Source organism: Syngnathus scovelli, chromosome 3 (assembly GCF_024217435.2).
Source record: "Syngnathus scovelli strain Florida chromosome 3, RoL_Ssco_1.2, whole genome shotgun sequence".
Taxonomy (NCBI): domain Eukaryota; kingdom Metazoa; phylum Chordata; class Actinopteri; order Syngnathiformes; family Syngnathidae; genus Syngnathus; species Syngnathus scovelli.
In genome coordinates, this window is record NC_090849.1 from 17,575,830 (window position 1) to 17,597,849 (window position 22,020).

Below are 22,020 nucleotides of genomic sequence, written 5' to 3' on the forward strand. Positions count from 1 at the left end.
AGCCATGACACGGAAAACAAATAGAGTGTGGATAGCGAGGTCAACTTCGATCAGTTTACGTATTTTGTATTGGTACCATTAGAAATAACATGGGGGGGCTTGTTTAAGATCCTACTGCATGTCACATTGTGTTATTTATCCCAGCCATAAATTCCTCAGTGTCAATAAACAAAGGTAACAATCTCCACAAATCGCTAAAGAAATGCTCTTTGACCCGACAGCGGCAGGTAACGTCGGCAGTAGGCCTGTGTCATAAAGTGTCACGTTGTCAAAGTAACCGGGGAACACCGCTTTATATGTGCTGCAACAAGTTGATGGCGGCGCTGCGCCCCATCTGACTCATTCACACACACAGAGTGACAGCGCGGCAGACTAGCCCTCGCCCTGATCCTGCAGATTAGCCAGACATCACCCGGCTAACCCCTCGGCACGCCACCTTCCCTTTATTTGGATTACTCCGGCCCTCGCAGCCACCACCTTGCCCCAATGAAAATGAACAGAATGGCTGGAAATGAGCCACAAAGCTGCGGTAATGCATGCGGTTTTGATCACTAAGCTGTTATTCGTCTCGCCAATTACGGCAACCACTTTCTTCAACAACTTGAACTTCTCGAGAAATTCATGGTAATGTGTTGTTGTGAAATGCTGAACATGTGCACGATTAAGACATTCAAGGTAATACTTGGAAATCTTAGGCAATACTTTGAACATTTCCCATGCCAATTATTAATCATTATTTGGTATAGTGGAAATAAATAGAACTATTTGAGATAGGGAAGTCAGAAAAGTGCAAATAAATAATAAAGTGGGAAGAATTATTTCTACATATGTATTCTCCAATAAATAATCCACAGAAGCTAAATAAAATAACAGCCACACTCATGACGATAGCATTTCTGGATACAGAGGATGTTGGGACAAAAATAAAAAGTTTAGCGGTCTCCTGAAACACTTTTAGGTGGTCACTGTGCATTTCAATGAAGTCAATAGTGGACTCTCTGGTTAATCAGCCTTGTAGAATGCATTGTCGTTGACAAAGGCGCTGGGCACGGGAGCAGTACGCCGTTCGGGCTCCGCCAATAATGAAGTCATGGCCTGCCGCATGACCCGCTGCAGCACACTCTGAGGGTTTATCTCAATTGAAACTTTTAAAGGATTTATGGAGGTGGTGATGAACTCAAGTCACATGGCTTCTCTTGAGTCACTCTTAAACTCACCAACTTTAGGACTTGCTTTGTTGAAATGTTTAAAAGACCTAAACATCTTTTTTTCCCAAATTTGTTTTTTTTTTTTATAATATTTGGGGGGGTGTTGGTAGTTCTGTATTTTTTCCAAAACCATCTATTTTCCAACTATTGTATTTTTGTCTACATTTTGTAATTAAAATGCCAACACTACATAACTCACTTTCAAGGTCAATATTATTGATACAGCTAACTTATAAATTTGTGTGCAATCTTTGCAAGAGACAGACATTGTAATGGATTAATTGATTGGCAATTATTCAATTCTTCAGACCAAATGGAAGCCATCACTTGACAGTGCCCAAGTCGAAAGTAGCCATGGAAAGATCAAGTAAGCTACAGCAAATGCGCCACGGCAAAACCCTCAACTCCATCAACACCACACAGGTGTGGAAAAAGCCAGTGAGCGCCTTCGGAGAGAGACAACGTGCTTACCTTGGGCTCCATTGAGATGAAACTGTGGCGACCGCGACTTGACAAAGTGGACCTCTTAATGGTCCGACTGTGGAAGAAGTGGTAGTGGTCTTTCAAGTCCCCAATCTGTAAACGCAGAAAATAACACTTTTAGATAAAAAAAATACTGTTTTAGAGAAACGCTGAGATCAGGAAGAACAAGAACAAGCCCTGCAATACCAACATGGACACGTGTGCACACAGATGCACACTGTTGTGTACTTTTGGTAACACACACACGACGATATTTACTGTGCAACCAATCTGTACCTTCATCCCTGTACCTATTTAAAATATCATCTTGAGCCTTTTACTAAACAGACTCTTGCTTAGACAATGTTTTAGCTCATCACTAATAATACTCAGTGACAGCAAGTAGGAGGTCATGAAGAGAAGGCCAGCTGCTCAAAAGGCGATTAGTTTTAATAATTGATAAAGACCATACAATCCCTCACATGATCAGAACGTCATGGCTGCCAAGTGTCCTGTGGTGTGTCACTGATCTATGGCCAACCCCACACAGTCCATTTGAGCAGCTTTCGGGTCATGCTACACATGAGCTTTTCAAACAAATAGGCGCCGAAACAAAACTTGGAATTACTGATGTTGTCGTAATTCGTGTTCAAGGAACTCGTGGATCATAAACTAAAAAAGTCTTATTCAAATTCTCTAAGAATAGTTTCAAGTTGAAGCTGGTTGGAGCAGTATATCTCTCCAGTGTTTTTGCACTGAGGCAACGAGGCAAAGCCTGACTTTTTGCTTACTTGGAACCGTGTCGCAACTATCACCGCTGTGAAGTCAATCACGTGCTGTCGTGCTGTTACTGGATTATGCGTCACTCTGATCATCATCCCATAATTGCAAAAAAAAAAAGATCCCTCCTTTTTGTCTTACCTCCTGCTGGGTGTATTTAAATGAGCAACAAGTTGGGGATTTGCCTGAACTGGTGCGCTGATGCTTTGAACACGCTGCCTTTACATGCCACTGTGTGTGGATTTCAAAAAACTCACAGCTACATTGTCTATATTGTGAGCATACGACATGGACGTGAAAAACAGTCATTGGAGTGAATAATGGATGGTAAATCTCATTTTAAAACGTTGACTCTCACTGATGGGACGATAGTTACCGACTCCTATGCCCTCACTCACTGGATGGATGATTGATCGGGACTGCCCACCGAGCGAACCATGTTCTGAAGGAACTTTCAGAGGTCCTTTTATCTGGAATGCTCGCAATATTATACTAACAGTAACAAAGTAATGGAAAACAGGCATGACAAAACACCAAATCGAATCGTTAAAAAGGTTTGGAAAAACAGCTAGCGTGGTTTAGTTGTCCGTGAACCCTCAATCCACCATTCTCCAAAACCCCCAACCTACCCCCCCAGACACTTTGAAGAGACATTTGTGCCTGTGACCTTGTCAGCTGATTCAGACTGAGCCACTGTCTTAGTCTGGGAAGGGGGTTCCACGCTTAAGAGGATTACCCAGAATTCCCCAACAAGGTGCTCACTCTCTAGATGCCAACTCCTTTCATCCATCATCCATCCGTCCATGCATCTAGCCGTCATTCCTTATTCTTTAGCCGCCAGATTGTTGTGTGCTGCCTCCCTTACAGTCCTGTCATGGAGGCCATATTGTCCTTCTGTCACCATTTCCCATCCAGACCATACAAGCAAGCACCACCTTGCTTCCCGACACAACTTCAAGGACTATTCATCGAGACTTCAGTTAACTGTAGTGACTACCGAGTGATAAATCTTACAGCCCAATGAACAATTCCCGCATCTACTGCAGCTTTTTCAGAGTGCCACCAAAGGCAGAATATTTGCAAGATGACTACTTCCCCCATTCCGTGTTAGGGCTGTTTCTACAGAACAGTGACTTGGACAATGGGTGGAGGATTACAGTTTTCACAGATTAGGTTTGACTCAATTTTTTTTTTTTTTTGTTAGAACAATTTTGGGCTTTTTTTCTCTGGACAAAACAAAACTTTTTAAATGTACTAGTAACATTATAGAGATTGGTAGATACATGGCTGATACACGTCTCTCCCAAAAATACTTGTAGGACAATATGACGTATTATGATCCTCATAAGATGATTCTTTATTACACTTGAAAAAATATGATTATTCTTGAATAATAAATACATTTTTATTGTAAAAAAAGAGTTGTTTTTAAACATAAAAAAATTCCATTCATGTAAGATTACAGATTTTCCTTTAAAAAAAAAAATCTTTAAAAAAACTACAGAATTTACATGTGTTTATCTTGAAATTAAAAAAAAAAATACCTTGGAAAAACTGTAAATGTAGTCTTGTATGTAAAAAAAAAACCCTAACAATTGTCATGGGATATTTCTTTTCTTTACAGCATTTACTGTCGTTCCTCTGTAACCTGTCAATTTTTTTTTACACTTTTTGTGGCGGGGCCTCTTAATGCTACATTCCAAACTGCTGGCAAGAAGAAAGTTCCCCACTTGAACGTCACCCCCCCCAAAAAAAAAGCATGGCTGACAACCTTGATTGATTCATCTAAAGTTGTGATCCATTAGTAGCACCCCCAACAGTAGAGGATTCCATGCGGGTGGGAGTCAAAACACAACTTGCAGTTAGAGCCCTTAGAGCACCCCTACCCCCACAGAGTCCCACACCAGGAAGTGAAGTAAAATGCTCATCTAAGAGGCGTCAACGTCCTATGAACACACCTTATTGACATGGAAATGAGGGTGAATGGATTGGGGGGGTGGCGGTACACTCCACAGGGGAATTTCTATGGTGTGTTGGTATAGAAAATGAACGAGGGTATGGGTGAGTAAGTGGCGGTGGGGGCTCCACACGTTTTAGTTCCCATCAAAGAGAGAGGATAAACGAGGCCATTAAGGCTCTTCTCTCTGGGGAGTGGAGTGGGTGGGCGGGGATTGAGGAAGAGCGGAGGGAGGCAATGAGTGGGGGTTCAATAGCTGTTGACTAGGCTACCCCACAACAACCTGTCAGAATGCCCCGCACCCCCGTGCCGGCAAGTGCGGGCTTGAACTATATTTTGGTGTGAGGAGTACGTGTGAGGTCCACGCTGGAGGGGCATATATCCTTTTCCCCACCCCCAACGAAAGGCTCTTTAACTGTGTCCAAACACGTCCCCCCACCCCACCCCAACTCAACACCGCCTCCACTGTCGATGCCAGGCTCTTGTTTATGGATGTATGCCTCATTGTGGTCTTTACTTACAATAGTCGACAGAGGAGGGAGTGCACTGCAGGACTCTTTCTAAATTAACCTTGAAAAGTGTGAACGTGACCATCTCTTTGGTAATAATGACCCACTTGGGAATGAGAGCAAACTCTGCATTTGAGGCCAGCTCAAACAGGGTGAAAGAATTCACATTTGAGACTTTTTAGCCCACATTTTGAAGCCAAGTGAAGAAACTAACAGTCTGCATGTCGCAAAAGCTCACAAAGGCCAAAATTGAGGCTGGCAAACAAATTCACCGAAGCTATCGGTCGGTTGCATCACTTGGATGTTGAAGAGATTGAAGCAAAATGAAAAGCACTGCACAGTTGTAAACATCCAATATAAAATAGTTTCCTGTATAAAGAAGAAAATTGAGATGTCATCTGTGGGAAAAACAGATGTGCAGTCAACACCCGGCTAAGGTTTGTCCTTGTCTAAAACCAAACTATGGAGGAGGCTCAAACTTTGGATTATTTCCTTTTCCATGACGGAACTCAATTTTACTCACGTTTTATTTTATTCATCATTTTATTATCCACCGTGCATGTACTCATCATACACCAAATATGGCGGCGCCCTGTCAGAGGTTCTCTTGGAGGAGAAATTAGTTTATCTTTGGCAAGATTACGCCTGCCTTTAACTATGTCAAGTCTCCAGAATGTAAGGACAAGCACAAAATGTGCTCTGAACATGCATTGCATCACTCCAACTTTTTCGGGAACTCGGAGCGTTGCTCAAATTTGCCGCTTCATTACTCAGAGTGCACCCAAACTGGAATGCAAGAAAAACACCCACACTTAGACTAATGCACAGGTGTCAGAGTGAATTACCAAATGCGTCCTGGGTTATTTTATGACGCCCATTGCTCAATTGCCTTATGTTGCTCTTCTTCATCATCTGTTGTGAGTGACTCAGCAGCGCCTCTGCAGGTCACAGCCAGTTAGTGGACCCATAAAGCCTCAAATTGCCAACTGAAATGGAATATTCTGCTCTCTGATACGTGTGCGATATCCAACGTTTAGGAATATAATGTTTGTTTTAAATGCATTTGTTTTCCATTGATGTGATTCATGAAGTTTTGGCCAATATGTGCGTCTTCACTAGTTTGTGAAAAGGGCCAAGCACTTGAGAATTCTGCCGGCCCGAGGCTGAAGCACCTGTTGTGCTGTCCGGCCCGGCTCAGTCCTGCCGTGGCTTTCCTTGTCGTAACGCGGACTTTTAATAACATTGGAAATAGTTTCGGCTCGGCTTAATGTCGGCGACACTTGCACAACTTGGTACGACAGAAGAAACGAAGAGGAATGTCGCCTACCTGTCCCATGTTCCTGTAACCATACTTCTCCGCTATCCGCTCCGCCACCGCGGCCCCGCCGGCTATCCTGACCGCCCAGTGGTTGGTGTAAATCCGAGCGTGGCACGGCGGCGGCGGCGTGAAGAAGCCGAGGCTGATCGCCAGGACGCACAGCAGGCGGACCATCTTCCCCCCGCTAACTTTTCTTTTCTTCTCCTCCTCAGCCTCCTCTTCTTTTTCACCCCGCCGCCCCCCCAAAATCAGCTAACTTCGGTCGAGCACGGATCTCATGGACGCCCGAAGCTGGAGAACGAGTGAGGAGGACCGAGGAAGGGACGGAGGGTAGTGATGGTAGTGGGAAGTTCCCCTTTCACCTCAAAGCTCTAATAATGTCCACATGGGAGAGTTGGAAGTTCACGGAGGCTCCTCCGAAGCGGTTGGCCAAGCGAGCACTCCACGGAGAAAAGTGTCCACACTACGACTCCTCACTCACGTAACGACTCACTAGCTGGAGCAGCCTGGTCGGCGGAACACCAGACTGGAGAGGACAGTCCAAGCCAACTGGGGGGGGGTGGAGATGCGTGTGTATGTGGGGAGGGGGGTATCCCTACCACGGCTACGCTGGGTCTTAAAGAGAGTTGTGTTAAAGAAAGACACTTGCGGGATTGGGAGTCATCCGTCACCCTGGACTCTTGTATTGGAAGGTCTTTAGCATTATTAATAATAATAATAATAATAATAATAATAATAATAATAATAATAATAATAATAATAATAATAATAATAATAATAATAATATTTTTTAAAAAGTCACCTAAGTACTCTGTACTTGAAAAGCAGATGTGTAAAAAATACTTAGGTAAAAAAAACTATAGTACGGAGGCAATGAGCTTAGGTTGAAAAGGATTTGTAAAGCATTGTATTCTGTTTTTTTTTTTACACATCGCAACCCAACTGGAACTGTGGTTTGTACAATACCCATTTTGATACCTTTGCACAAAGCAATAAAATAAACTTTGCCCCGTAATTAGCATGGTTTCCATTCCAGGGTTTATCTTGACTCTTGCACAAATACAACAGGGATAGGATCCAGCACATGGATGAATTCTTGCTAAGTCACTTGTTGCCAGGGTAAATTCATAGGAATCATGCATAACTGCCCCATTAGTTTAAAAAAAAAGGGCTTATCCCGGACATGCCCATTTGGAATGACTACCTATCCATATAATGGTACAGTGCACATGGAGGAGGAAGTCAAAACAGTGAGTCACTGATCCGTACTGACTGATTGCCACAGTCTGCGCGAAAGGCAGCAGCGTGAACCACTACACTACCAGTGCGTAATATAGTACTGCAGGGATTCTCAACAGGTGGTCCGCGTCCCTCTAGTGGTCCGTGGCGGTATCGCATATAGCCAGTGAAATTAGAAATAGAAAATAATTGTAACATTTTTAAAAATGAAATTGATTTATTATTTAGACTTGATTTATTCTCCAGCTAATTTTGTGAATCCCGTCCAAATTATGTCAAATGTAGCAGAGATTCCCATAGACATACATATGCAAATAAATAGCCCGTATAAGTCTATCCTCCAAAATAAAATATGCCACCAAAGCAGTGGTCCCCGAGTTGCTTCTTGGTTATAATGGTGGTCCCTTGAACAAAACCAATTGAAAATCCCTGCAGAACTACATTGAAAAGAAAGAAAAAACAGCGCCACCTGCTGGGTAAGGTTCGGTACTACAGGTCAAAAAGCCAATCCGTGCAGTGAGCCAGTTAGCCAGCAATTCACCCACCAGCCGTTAGAATGTTGGTTTAGTAGTTAGTATGACACTGAGTCCAAAAGGACAGTCAGTTGGTTAGGTGGTGAAGTCGTTAAAGCATCTCTAGTGATTGGGCATGACTCCTTCTTGTGACTGACTTCTAATTATCAGCCCTAAGATAAATTAGTTAAGTATTTTTTTTTTCCCCATAAGCATCTTTAATGTTTCCTGTGCCACAGTGGCATTGATTTTTTTTTCACTTCACTTCTAGGCATGGTTTGTCAGCACACAAAATTGGCATTCATTAAATGTTTGACAAAACACATTTTAGATTATACATAAATTACTCTTATTTGAATTTACTTTTCCTAGAACTTGCAAAATGAAGACACACACGCACACAAACACACAAAATATCTTATTGAGATGTGCTTCTGAATGCGAGCCTTGTCAGTGTGTTACTTCATATTGACACACACATACCTGAGCCGAGTTAGCTCAACTATGACCTTTTTCACAACACTACTAAACTGCACACATTCTCCAGTCTTTTTTTTTTTAGGTCACTATCTTCAGCATAGTGTCACAAAAATATGCCCCTGCAGAGAGAAGAGTTTTAATAGGAAACTAAAAAGAAATAAAAGTTTACTCAAATCATAACATACAACGCAAATACATCATTTTGGGGGGGAAATGCTCTACAAGACCTTAATCATAGATATGGGGGGTGCATACTTTGCAAAACATTTATACTTGGGGCTAACTTGGGTTCTGTTTTGCCGCATATTCCATTTGTAGTAGAAGCTAATGCTGATTTAATGCTAGTTCACCCGAATGAAGTAAAATTTACCTGTCTCGGCCAACAAAACTTTCACGGTCACAACAAAATGTTTCTCACGCTCCACCACGTATCTCACCACATATTATGTCTGTTTCTCTGTCTCAGACTCTCACAGACACACACAAACATTAAAAAAATCTAATGAAAATATAAAACGTGAATGAATAGTAAACTTCACTTGGGAGTGGGAATAAAACGGCTTCAAAATATTGGAACAAAAAATAGCTTGTGTTAAAAAAAATGAAAAATGTAAAAGTACATATAAAATAGTACACATATACATAAACTATTTATATACAAAAGTTAAAAGAACCCTTAAAACCTTGCCATCATGACTATCATTATCACACGTGCTCCATCACAGAATATCGGGTTCCACTTTGTACGTTCTTTACTGCATATTTACTCTAGATGTCATATTCAAACCCCCTTTGCAAACCCCCCCACCCCAAGTTGACCGTGCAGTCCAGGTCGCAGCTGACTAAACGCTGTCATTCTGGAATGTGCTGGCTATTATCCATCCCATTCACTGTTGACATATTTTTGTCACCTCCCCATGGACCCCCCCCCCTTCCCAAAAAGATGGGAGGAGCATCCTAATCGCATGCTAATTGCAGCTCAGTTCCGCCAATGAATACGACAAGCGTGTCAGGCACTGTCGCTCCATTCCAGGATGGAGATGAAAGAGAAGAAAGGAAGTAACATGGGTATTTTTTTTCAGCCATTCAGACTTTCCAAAGTAAACTAAACAAACCCCACCCCCCAAATCCTCCAAGCAAGTGGACCCAATGAACCCCAAAAAAATGTCAATAAACTCCAAGGGACATTCCTGTGCCGTTTGGGGGCAATAACAGGGTGCATCATATTTGCCTGTTTGTCTGTGTTAGACGATCTAAAAAATGAAAGAACAGAAGTCAGGTTTAACTTTTGTCTCAGAACCTTTATTTGGAGGGCAATGAGGATTAAAATTAAATTAAAATATAAAATTTGGGCGGGCGGGTGTTTTGCGTCTTTGACACGAGAGGGGGAGGTTACAAAATGAAGATTCAGGGAGTTGTGTCTGTAATGTACGTATATATATAAAAAAAAAAAAAAGAAAATAAAGCGAAACACAGTAGTTGTGGTGAAGCCCCTCACCCCCACCAGAACAGTCCTCATGTATCAATCAGTGCTGTCGTTCTGTTCCTTTTTCCTGTAACTTTGTTCTCTTCTTGCAGTGTTAAAACTTAACCCAAAAAGTCCTTCAAAAATATGCAGCAACCCATTTATCAAGTTCTAGTATTACATATACAGTATATATATCTATATATTTATATAAATACATAAATATTTTACACGAGCAACCAATTTGGAGGCAGGGAGAGGAAGAGAACCATTATGAGGACTTGTGGAGGTGGGGGGCGAGGCCAGGGCACGAATGGTTGCTTGTGTGTCTTTCCTTTTTGTTCCTTTTAGTACACAGGAGGGATGGGTAGGGGTCATTGGAGGTGTCGGGTTTTAGAAGCAATCCTTAGTTGCCCCAGTAGGGAGAGCTGCCGTAACTGGACTTGCTGCCTTGGCTCTTCTGCTGCATGCTGTTTGACTGACTGCGCTGACCCGGACCACCCTTGAGAGTGAGAGAGCGAGAGAGCGAGAGAGAGACAAAGCAGACCACATCAGACTCCTACATCTGAGCAGTCAAGTTTGCAAGCAATGCAGTGCAAGTAACACACTTCTGGTACGGATTGATTGCACGTTAATCGATGCTCAGTATTACCGACCCATATAAGCCACAAAAAAATATATAGTGCCTTTGGTACCTATTAGTTTGTACATGGCAATACCTGGGTGTCCTGTGTGAGGTGGTGATGTAAAAGCTGCGAATGGGGCTGCTGATGGGGGGGCAAAATGTGCAGGAAGGGAGCTGGTGCGTAGCCTGGCGCACCCCCGGGATTCATGGGCCCCGCTCCACCAAGGGCCGGCGGTAGGCTGAAGGGCGGCGGCGTCCCCGTGTGGAAGCCCTGCTTGTCAAACGACTGGTTTAAAAAGAAAAGACAAGGCTCATTTAGCAAAGTGCTCCTGTGCTCTATTGTTACGATACTGCGCAAAGGCAGACGTCACCCATCTTCCCATTCTCGCTTGAGAGCAAAATAGTTATTCAGCGTGTACTAGTAAACGCTAAAGGCGAAAGCGAAATTACCTGCGTTTTGCTGTAAATGGACGCACTGATGTCAGGTACTCCTCCATTGCTGCCAGATCCAGACATTCCAGGTGCTGGTAGCAAAAGGAAAAGGGACACAAGTGTTACAAACGGGCACACCATAGTGCTGTGCCTATGCAGTCCGTTAAGAAATAAATAAACCCAGGTGGTGGGGAACGGTCAGCCAGTTGGAAGATGCTGATTAATGAAGTTGGAAGCACAGTACAAGCAGAAAGCGCGCTGATTTTCCGGCGTGAATGACGTGCAATCACAGACACACACGCTCAGCGTCCTCGTTTGGTTTTTAAACCCCCACTGAATTGATATGCTGTGTGTACATGCGTGTGTGTGCGCACGTGCATAGTTGGCGCATGTACCTTTCCCTGGGCCGCTGCCCGCCGACTTGGCGACTTGAGATTGGGCAGAGCCGCCGTACCCTCCCTTATTGTACTCCCCAGCGTGGGCTTGAGACAGGTCATCAAAGGCTGAAGGAGGAGGAGGAGGAAGAGCAAGTAAAGAAAAAGAGCAGATAGGATAGATGAGGTGAAGAGGAAATGAAGAGGAGGGAGGGGAGAAAGGCAGTAAGGTAACCTGTCTACAATGACAGCAGTGTCTATATTGAAGAGCAGTGACTGTAGTAATGGTGGGTTTGACGATGATCGTGGTGGAGGTGGTGGGCTTTGAGCTATGCATGCAGCACAAGCCTAACACACACACACACACGCGCGCGCACATAAAAAGGCTGACTCCCAACAACCCACACACATGCAGTGTAGAAAGTTAACCTTGCACAAACCACAAAATGGAAGGCAAACTGAAAAGCATCAAGTTGCCTTCCATTTACTTTTGCCAATTGTTGTCTCACTAAAACACACCAAAATTCTTCACATTTCACCTACCTGCAGTACATACACAAGATGTAATATTGCTTATAAAATAATAATCCCACCGCCAGAAAAAGCAGAAAGTACTATCTATTCCAACATCCTAGCTGAGCATTTTGCTCCAATACCGATTTGTTCAAATCTGTTTTAGCATCAGTCGCCATCAGTGATCAGATTATGTTTTAGAGGTTCGTTCACAGACCACTGAATTCCATTATTCTTGCGTCACCTTCATAAAACCAACATTTCTGACATTCTTAGTTTACAACTATTGTAAAACTAAACCACAATTGGGGTGGTAAACATAATCTGGTCAATGTTTTTATTTATATTGCAATAACATGTTTGAGTCAAATCTGTCGCTCCATCATAGAAAACTTCCACATGACATTTTTACACAAGTCTTAAATTTTGTTGTCCACTGTTATTACAAATTATACAATCACAAAGAGACTTAACCTTAAAAACCGAAAAAGGAACTTATTAGGATCAATTTGCTTTGATGTGGCTCTGTCCTACTTTACTGACTCATTGACATTTGGGCCTAAAATTAGGCATAAGAACGCTTTAAAAAAATACAGAGTTTGACAAACAAAAAATTATTTTGTCTAAGATCACAATTTCGACCCCTAAATGAAAAATAATTCTGCCCTACTGGAAATTACAGGCAAAAAACAAGTGTTGTTGGTCTTACCTGTGCCATATGCATGTTGTCCATAGGTGGGCTGATGCTGTTGGTGGTACTGACTGGAAGGGTTGGCCAGCCCTATTGTGGGCTGTTTGGCTGAAGTTGGAGGCACAAAAACGGTGGGGCCGTACTGGAAGGCTGAGGGGATGCCAGGCATGCCTGGATAATACGGCAGACCTGACAAACACACAGACGTATGAAAACGTGTCTCGCTCAAGTGTGAAGCATGTAGTTTCCCATCTGTACCAGCGTATCCATAGCCAGGTGGTAGCGGGGGGTTGAGGAAGGCCTGGTTCTGGTTCTGCTGGCCTTGGCTCTGGCCTTGACCCTGCCCCTGTGTACCGGCTTGTGGCGCCTGCTGGGCCTGTGACTGCACACCCCCGGTGGATAGGCTGGTGGGTGGTGCCGGGGACGACGAGTCATTCCTGCCAAACTTTGTCGCCTCACCTGGACAACGAGCGCAAAATAAGATTTTGCAAACTGGGGGGGTTCACAAGAGTGTCGATTTTAGGGCAGCAAAAATCAATAGCTGTCTCGGAAACCACTGGCATGAGCTGGCAGTTGGTACACAAAATTAATATTATGATTTTTAAAGCTGCCACCACCACACACACACATACACACACCTGAGTAAGGATTGTTGGCCAGGCCATCTCTTCCAGGCATGGTTGCCGTAGAACCAGGGAATGCTACACCATAGTAGTCCTGCAGAGATAGAGATACTTAGTGCAATACTATAGCTGCCATGCAATAGAACCTTTAACTAACACATGCACTCACTGATAAATACAAAATGAGACTCACAAAAGGAAGGCGAGATTGCAGCATCTGCAGGTCCTCATAACCATAGATCTGCTATTGGGATTCACATAAATGGCATGATAAATATATGTCTCACATTATTACACATCAGAGTTTGACATTTGAAGTTACCGGGTAAGCAGGGAGCAAGCCACCAGGGCCCATGATGTACTGGCTGGCCAGGAGAGGGGGTACTCCTTGGGGCAAGTTGGGGGGAGTTTTACCTGGTGGGTATAAATAAAGTTGACAAATTAATATCACTAAAATTCAAACTTTTGACATAGTTACTATAATATTCCTTAATGAAGGCTAAAACACAACACTGAAAAAAAAAAATTACTCAATTACTCTTAGTTCCACACCATCCGTGACAGTGCTCAGTCCCTACTCTACTGTACCAAGAAAACCAGTACAGCAACATTTCTAGAGGGCGTACCAGCGGTGGTGGCGAGTAGGGGCGCAGTGCGACTGTTTGCAGCCGAAAGAGCACCGTTTGAGCCGTTCTGAGTTAGTCCCGGTGCTCCGGCCGGGTGGGGGGCGCTGATGGCACTTGAAGTGCTGACAGACAACGAGGCAGAGGAAGTGGCATTGTGGGGCTGGCTGGAAGGAGCCGAGAAGGCGTGGAGATTGCCGCCAACGTTCTCCTCGTTACTTGTCTGGGGAAGATAAGGTTCGAGAGAGAATGAGGCCAATTCTTGTACACCCAACTGTTTCAAAATAGTTAACACTTACTGGGAGAGATGAGCTTGTGGCATGGGTCAGTCCAGAAGAATGAGAACTGCTCACGTGGCTAAAAAGCAAAATACACGTATTTATATTTGTCAGCTTTCACATGGCAACCATAGATACTTTTCATTTGACTGTTTTATATTTTATTCTATCGTAAACTGAATTTCCCACTTGAAAAACAGTTAGCCTCTGTACCTGTTAAGGGAAGGAATCTGCCCTGAGTGGGCAGTGGTGGCTACAGGGGCAGGCGTGTGGTGGGCAGTGCCGCTGTCACTCATTATCGGAGACTCCGTTTTCACAGTTCTCTGTGATGGCACAGCTAAAAAAAAACAGAAATAAAAATTAATAAATAAAAATAGATATTTGGATCATGTCAATTTGACAGGAGCTCGGAGTCACAAATTTACCGTCTTGTGTGCTTTGCGCCTTCATGCCACAGTAACCATTCTATAACAAATGAAAAAGAAAGCACTTAATTTCTGTAACATAATGCACGTTTACATGGACAACATTTCTTTAATCCAATCAGTTTGGATAAAAACTATGAATGATCAGATGCATGATTTTTAATGGACCCTAAAAATCTAGCATAGAGGAGAGACAGATGAACAAAGAGATGACTTGTAATTTTGAGACTAAAAAGTGAAATTGGGTACCTCAAGCACATGTTTGGTATCACTGCTCTAGCCTTACCGTGAGGGGGGCGGCAACAGATGGTGCACTCTCTTTGCTCTGAGAGAAAGCCAGGTGGTGAGGGAGGGATCTGGGCCCCCCACTCTCCACGCGTTTTCCAGGAGCCGGCGCCGTGGAGGATGGTGGGCCAGCCGCACCGGGGAGGCCCATGGAGGCGGAGGGTGTGGCACTGGGTAAGCCCAAGGACGGCGAGGGGAAGCTCGCATCTGGGAGGGTGGGTATGTTGCTCATGTGTTCGCTGCTTGGACAGCATGGAGAGAAGATTTGCAAATAAGGTATATATTTAAAAAGATCTTATACATTCAGTAAAGTCTCTCTCACACACACACACCTCACAGTTGCAGGCTTGGAAAATAAACTCTGCGGCTGCTGTGCGGACATGGCAGCAGCGGGGACAGCCATCGCCGCCACTGCTGGAGGTGGTGCCAACGGTGCTTGCTCCCGAGTTGAGTCCTTCTGGGCCAGATCAATGGCACCTGCCTCAGAACCAAAGTCCAGCGCGCCGAACTGAACATTAAAGCCTGAGACGTCCGATGAGCCTGGCATCTCCACTGCCGATGAAGGAATCTGTGTACACAGACCAAGTTGATGATTAATACGATGCATATTTAGGTTATGTTAAGATAAAATGAACAAATGCAATTGCAAGATGGGCACAGATATCAATACAGTTGGTCTTCAAAAAAAAAAAAAAAACACCGATAAATAATGACATTAAATAGCCGATGACAACCATCTTAGTAGTTGCGGGATAGTGGGGCACCTTGGAGGGCGGTGGTACTCTCCGCTTCTGTGTCTTGAGCTGTCGCATGGGAGGTGGTTCTGTAATAGGAGGGTCCACCCCAGGCATCTTCATTCCTGGAGAGGCTCCATCTCTTACAGGCAGAAGTGATGACTCGTGACCTAAAGCATACAGCATATAGAAATTTATAGTATGAAAAAAATAATCAATTGTTTGACCCTAATGGGTAACGTGGAAGAGTGTAGAGCACAGTCATACCTGGTGGTGTGGGCACTTGCGGGGCATGTGAATGGGACAGAACCAGAGTCTCTGTGGTGGTGGGAAGGATGGAAGATTGTTGGTGCCGGTGTGCTAGCTGGCTGAGCACAGCAGAGGGTTCTGGCTGAAGCTTCGTCTCCACTACAACAAAAAAGGAAAAATGAAAGTCAATTGAAACGTGCAAAGTGGTTCAGCTCCTTGGGATTCACCTACAAAAACATTGCTCCCAAAAATGTGCAAACTGCTCCTCAAATGAAGTTACCGTTTAGCAAAACTGCTCATTCAAGAAAATTTTTATTTTAAGTATTGCACTGTGTAAATTTGCAACACTGCTACACCCAAATGTATAAAAATTCTAAATGGCTTGCTTAAACATTTTGGAAAACCAGCAGTGATGTGATGGGTGGGAAGGCACTGTAGATAACTACTGGCATACAAATTTAATCAATTAACATAATGTCAACTTTAAAGACAAAAGGACCAACTTTGTTCACTAACTTACTGTGCAGGCCTGTTAAGGGTCCGTTGTCCAATCTCTGAGGTTTGATTTCGACCAAAGGCGAGGGGGCAGGTGCAGGGCTCGATGCTGCGGGTGGCAGCGAATCTTTGGAAACATTAGCTGTGATGGTCGCAGGGGTGGCCGGAATCTGACTCGCTCTTTGACCAAGCCGAGGCCCATTGATCTGATCTGCTGTCATGGTGTCCGAGACGGGTGCCGGCTTGGGTGTGTTCAGAGACCCAAAACCAGGTCCTGGGATTGAAGACTGGCAAGATAAAATATACAATATCACTACAGGCATCAACATTGGTCGATGAATCGCCAAATCTATAATCAAATCACCTCGTATTGCAATAATAGAGTAATTGTTTACAGCTATTTTAACCAAAGATTGCCTAGATCTTCTGATTTCAGGCTCCCAAAAGAAATAATCCTGATTTCTCTAGTCCTTCATGAATGCAGACTGACTCGTCTTTCGTGTTTAACCAAAATAAGACAGTTGCAAACATTTACATGTATTCGTTAAACAATAACCATCAACCCTTCTTGTCTGACAGCGCTTAGCTGTTGTTGGTTAAACTGTTTTTTTGTCATTACAGTAGGTATAAACAATGGGCGTCCATACATACCAGTGCGGCGTGCGCGTAGGTAGTGCTAGCAGAGGCAGCGTGGGCGTAGCTGTGTGTGGCTGTGCGCCCATTATGGTGGGAGTTGGTGAAAACCAGGCTTTGGCCAAGATCCTCTGCAGAAGGTCCATCGACCAGGTCCGACTCCAAAGACACTCCCGTCTTTGGCAGGAGGCCTGTCAGGTCCACACTGGAGGGAAAGAAATGATTACTATGATGTTAATGTGAATCCCGCAAAAAAAAAAAAAAAAAGTGCGGCACATTTCATATTCTGTCTGAATGTAGCATGAATCGGTTTGAGGGCTCACTTGTGGTTTGCCGGGGTGGAAGAGGAAGTGAATACTTTGGTTTCAGATAACTGAAAGAAGAAAAAAAAAGCATTAAAACTATTAGCCAAAAGCCTCTAATCTAGTCCTCATCGTTATCATAGCTCTCTCTCTACTCACGTCTTCATTCCAGTCTTCTGTAGTCCAGTCTTCTGGGTTGCCTCCCCATGTTGCTTAAAAACAACAGCAGCAGCCATGTAAATGACGGAGCGATTGAGTCATTTCACTTAATAGTAAAGCCGCAGGCCACATGGACACTTTCAGTTCTTTCACCTTCCTTACCAGGTTGCTCAGCAGTTTCGTTGCCATCGCCTTCCCAATTCTCGTGGCGACCGGCAGTGTAATCGGCAGGATTGAAGGTGCTGGGAGAGGGAGGGAGGGAGAGAGAACATTTTGATATGACCAATTGCATGAAAATACCTTTGATAAGCTAAATTTCCAAATGAGGTTCAGAAAGTTTTTTTTTTATCCACATGGTCATGATTGAGATGTGTGCTTGGAAGAAACATCACTACCTCGGTCTACCTTCATAGGTGGTGAGCAACAAATTAATTGTTCTTACCCCATAACCTGGGTGAACCTGGTGCCGGCAGCTGCTCTTCCTCGACCGCCTGCCCCTGAAAGTACCGCGAGAGGTTCTTAAGCAGGTTTCACACAGCTGTCATTAGGGGATGGTGACACAGCAGCGAAGAATTTACAATTTCAAATGGTATTGATCGATCCCCTATTACCGCTGCCGTTGTGCGAAAAGCATAATAGGCACCACCACGAGCGCATTTTCATGTATTCAGACAGAAACCCTCAACATGCATTTTATCCGATGGCAGTATTAGAAAGTTGGTTACCTCTGCCTCGTCCTCTGCGTCCACGATCTCCCCCCCTCTCTCCGGGCACCACTTCAAATCCATTCTCCTCAGCACGACCTGGAACCAAAGCGTTAAGAAAAGGAGCGGGATGAGTAAGATGCCCACACTAACCAAAACACCAGGACGTCAGGACAAGACAAGTCACAAAACATCTTAAGTGCAACGATACAACATTGACACTGATCACATTTCCGTAGGTGGCATTTTGTTCAGAACTGTGGCCAGCGATCATTAAAAACAAGGCAAGTGTTTAATTCCACCGCTTGCCTTTACCTTCGCGTCCTCTGCTGATCCCGCGGCCTCCCCTCCTGATGGCACCCCCACGTCCGCGACTAGCCTCTCGCTCGCTTCCCTTCTTCTCGCGGCTGTCCTTCACCTCGAGGGTGGCTCCCTCTTTCCCAAGGCTACGCTTCTTCCCGACGGTCTCCCAGGAGTTCTGATCGCAAAAATATAAATAAATAACCAGCAACTTGTTAGCATTCAAGTAGAGGGACAACGACAAAGGCGATGCAGGCTCTCACAGTGTCAGAGGTGCTCTCCAGCAGGAAATTGATGGCTCTATTGACATCCTCGTTGCAGTCATGAAGGGCAACCATACACTCGTCTTGAGTCTTGCCAGTGACCTCAATCAGCTGTGTGTGTCAAGCATGGCATCATCAATAAAACTACACGCAACAAAGCAGACAACCAAAGGGAAACATTACCTGTTTGACTTTGTCTTCAAAGAAGGGATCATTTTTGTCATAGATCATCTGGGCCAAACGGATCTGTTCTGCTGTTGCCTGGTAGGCACAAAGACTTCAGTGAGAAGCAGCAACATGCACAACTGCACAATATCAACAACAGACAACCACTCAAATCAAATCTATTTATTGCTTAATCACTGCAAAGACTAAAAGGGCCCCACAAGTGACAATTGCTGATCAAAAATAGGTCCAGATTAATTCAATAATTCAGTAATTAATTACTGATAAGTCAAATAATTATTGCACTTCTTCTGATGGATAAAGGAGTATTGCATTGAACCAAGAGGAAAAATTATAGTAAACATACATTATAGTATACATACAGTAATAACTCTTCATTTATTTTTATACAATACAGCGCTAGTTTTCTTAAAAATAAGCAAAACAGTTTGTATTTTGTTTGTGGGGGGCACAACAGATTGATGGCATTTGACACACAAGCAATTTGAGTTACATGCTTTGCTGTCCAACCACAATGTTTACGGCAACCACCCACCTGTATGTGTTTCTGTGGCTGTGTGGTTTGTGTGTTGGTGGGCAGCGTTCTGTCCCGAGTCCCCCGTGTTTGATTGCTGACCAAAGAAGTCATCACATACAGTATATACAAAACAATGTATGTACAAAATAGAAAAAAATCTGGAAACAAGAAGAGAAATGAGAATCATCAGCCTCCTGGAAAACAGCAGATTAAAATAATAATAATTCAAAAGCACAATGCATTGGTGTCGACTGTAACTGTCATAATAGTGCCACGCCTATTTTCTATGTTTGGTAATGTAATTTATGCAAGCTGAAGTTAAACTATAAGGCTTGGTTGAACATGTTTGATATACAGTTCTTATTTACTGCCAAAACTGTACTCTACTGTCCACAAGGATCATCTGAGCAATAATTTTCCATTTTTGCAACTTAACAGGGGAGTTTTCAGTGCAGATATCATTTGAAAACATCACAGTAATTTTGACCCGCCGACGTCACAGATTATTAGCCTGCCCGAGCAATTCGGGGTTATTTTTAACTGAAACTTGTACGCCAATCAGAGGAGGTGTTCCCCCCCAAGTGAAGACAACATGAAATGATCAGAGACAACTTTGAGGAAATCACACTGTTTTGTTCCATTTTGAACAACCTCTTGACCAGAGTTTATAAAGGTGATAGCAAAAAATAGCCATTTCAACTCAGACTCAGCATTGTGACAGATTTTGGGAAAATCTTGTCACCTTACTCCCTGGAAAAATGTGGACTGAGAAAGCAAGCACAGTTGGCAATGAAAATTTCAAAACAGGTTTAAAACATGTTTGAAAGGAATAACTCTTTCTGAAAGTTATTTACAATGTGTCATAAATTTTCACCAACTGCAGGGTGGGGTTTGAGACACCCATGACAAACAGAGGTTCAGAGTCTTTGCATACCAACTTTAAAGTCAACTTTACATAACATGTCCCTTTAAAGTAAATATGCAAGTGGGCTGGTGCATTGAAGTATACCATGTAAGAGTATAACTCCATCTGTCACCCACCTACCTCTTAGGGTTAAATATAGAAGTCCAGAAGGGACAGGCGAGGTTTCATCTTACAAACACCCCTTTGACAGAGTCACCCACACAAAAACACTGAGCAGCGACTAAGCACTTTATGCCATTATTATTCCAACAATTCCATTTTAATTTGACGTGTCTCGACGTGTCTCAATGGAGTGCAAAGAAAGTTGATCAAATGGCCGCCCGTCTGGCCACGTTCAACATAAACACTAATTAAGTCAAGGGACACAGTTTAATGTGGTATCAAGTAAAGCTTTATTTACAGCGGCATTGGGTTGATATATAGGAAGCGCGATTATTAACAAACAGGAGCCGCAGTGGGCGAATGCCCACGTTAGCTTAGCTTTTAGCAGCCATTCCGTCTTTGTTTCGCGTGTGCGACTCTCACACGATATCCCACTCGAGATTAAACTACACAGTATCAATAAAACCATAAGTTCGTCGATAAGAAAATACTTTCGCTCTACGTAATCATCTTGGAGATGGAATTAACAACAAAACAATCTTTTTGAGACAAGTGCGTCAAGAACTCGCCTTATTGTCAACGCCGCGGTGGAGTCCGTGGAAGCTAACGCTAGCGGCGAGCTAACAAGCGTGACCCAAGACAGCGCTATCTATTTGGTATATATGGTTTAAATGCTTTAGTGAAGGAAATGTGAAGCGTGAAAATTAGAAATACATTGAGGCCACGATTATATGACCATTTTATGAAGAACGCTCCAAACTAGCCTGGCATGTCAAGGGCCTAGTCATAGTCAGGATTCAACACATGCGAAGCTCTGCGTTTTAACCAGGAGTTGGCGACAGATAACAAAACCTCTTGAGTCGGACGTTTCCCCCAATCTAATACTTTCAGCATTAAGCGCCATAATTAAACATAATATTTTCTCACTGAGTTTTTTCCTACCTGCTATCAGGCTTCGCTCAGACTAGCAGCAGCAGATGTCACGTGACCCACCGCGCCGTTGTGAAAAGCTTTTCTGTTTTTTTCTTCAAAGTGCTTTATTGATCAACTCAACAGTGCAACCGCCAATCAGACGGCAGAGATGTGTATCACGTGTTTCAACACACGCTTCCCTCAAAAATACATGACGTTCAGCAATGCGCGCCCCAAATTGCACGGAAGCGCGCATGTTTTTCGTCTCACGTTTTTTAATGGGGAAAAATAGCAACAAATATCATTCATATAGTGCCGTTGAACAATTATGCTAATTTACGTGTTGTTTTGTTGCTATTTGTTTTACTTAATCCCTCAAGAAGCAAAATAATAAAATGTTTAAGTCATGGGTGACAGACTAATTTTTGTCACCCTGAACTGGTCGCCAGACACACAATCATACCTACGGGCAATTGGGAGCGGTCTGTCGGCCTCCCGTGCATGTATGGAATGTTGGAGAAAACCCACGAAGGGAGGCATGCAAACGCCACACAAGAAGGCCAGAACCAGAATCAAACCCTGCACCTCTGAACTGTGAGGCGGATGTGCTAACCACAGCCCCACCGTGCTGCCTTCCAAGATAACATTTTTATTATTACTTTACTTATTTACTTACATATTACTACTTTTCCCTCATGCGGCAAAAACACATTGAAATTATTCAATTGTGAATACACTGG

General features: G+C 43.5%; 2 protein-coding genes across 6 annotated transcripts in view; both read right to left on the bottom strand.

Moving 5' to 3' along the window:
• Positions 1-6,797, bottom strand: part of pcsk5b (proprotein convertase subtilisin/kexin type 5b) — a 45,155-nt gene extending 38,358 nt beyond the window's left edge. For 2 of the 3 annotated variants that reach the window (XM_049764008.2, XM_049764007.2), the window contains exons 1-2: positions 6,244-6,791; positions 1,680-1,784 (exon numbers count right to left, since the gene is read on the bottom strand). In XM_049764008.2, coding sequence (XP_049619965.1) covers positions 1,680-1,784; positions 6,244-6,408 — 270 coding nt within the window. In that variant the 5' untranslated portion in view covers positions 6,409-6,791. Of the gene's footprint in view, positions 1-1,679; positions 1,785-6,243 lie in introns of all 3 variants that reach the window. The other variant, XM_049764009.2, reaches the window with a different exon arrangement.
• Positions 6,798-9,745: 2,948 nt separating this feature from the next.
• LOC125994300 (ubiquitin-associated protein 2) lies at positions 9,746-21,424 on the bottom strand. 3 transcript variants are annotated; one of them, XM_049763558.2, is made up of 29 exons: positions 21,311-21,424; positions 19,360-19,499; positions 18,822-18,899; positions 18,639-18,749; positions 18,391-18,553; positions 18,097-18,174; positions 17,814-17,868; positions 17,534-17,613; positions 17,372-17,424; positions 17,234-17,283; positions 16,929-17,115; positions 16,303-16,564; positions 15,801-15,941; positions 15,564-15,703; positions 15,132-15,367; positions 14,801-15,038; positions 14,515-14,554; positions 14,303-14,426; positions 14,111-14,168; positions 13,815-14,034; positions 13,511-13,602; positions 13,382-13,432; positions 13,204-13,282; positions 12,824-13,024; positions 12,584-12,754; positions 11,383-11,490; positions 11,006-11,079; positions 10,650-10,841; positions 9,746-10,432 (listed from the first exon to the last, which is right to left on the bottom strand). In XM_049763558.2, exons 2-29 carry the CDS (start codon positions 19,450-19,452, stop codon positions 10,337-10,339), a joined length of 3,471 nt encoding a protein of 1,156 aa, XP_049619515.1. In that variant the 5' UTR covers positions 19,453-19,499; positions 21,311-21,424; the 3' UTR covers positions 9,746-10,336. The 3 variants fall into 3 exon arrangements, with proteins under 3 accessions (XP_049619515.1, XP_049619513.1, XP_049619514.1); XM_049763556.1 differs by lacking the exons at positions 18,097-18,174; positions 18,391-18,553; positions 18,639-18,749; ... (1 more) ...; positions 19,360-19,499; positions 21,311-21,424 and having other exon boundaries at positions 14,801-15,041; positions 17,814-17,907; XM_049763557.1 differs by lacking the exons at positions 11,383-11,490; positions 18,097-18,174; positions 18,391-18,553; ... (2 more) ...; positions 19,360-19,499; positions 21,311-21,424 and having other exon boundaries at positions 14,801-15,041; positions 17,814-17,907.
• Between the last annotated feature and the right edge of the window lie 596 nt (positions 21,425-22,020).

Bases quoted from the DNA above. Each gene is read 5' to 3' on its own strand.
- LOC125994300 (XM_049763558.2), bottom strand. From the start codon at position 19,452: ATGACTTCTTTGGTCAGCAATCAAACACGGGGGACTCGGGACAGAACG. The intron at 18,750-18,821 runs GTAATGTTTCCC...TGACACACACAG, and splicing joins TTGAAGACAAAGTCAAACAG to CTGATTGAGGTCACTGGCAA. The intron at 14,427-14,514 runs GTAAATTTGTGA...GTTTTTTTTTAG, and splicing joins GGCGCAAAGCACACAAGACG to CTGTGCCATCACAGAGAACT.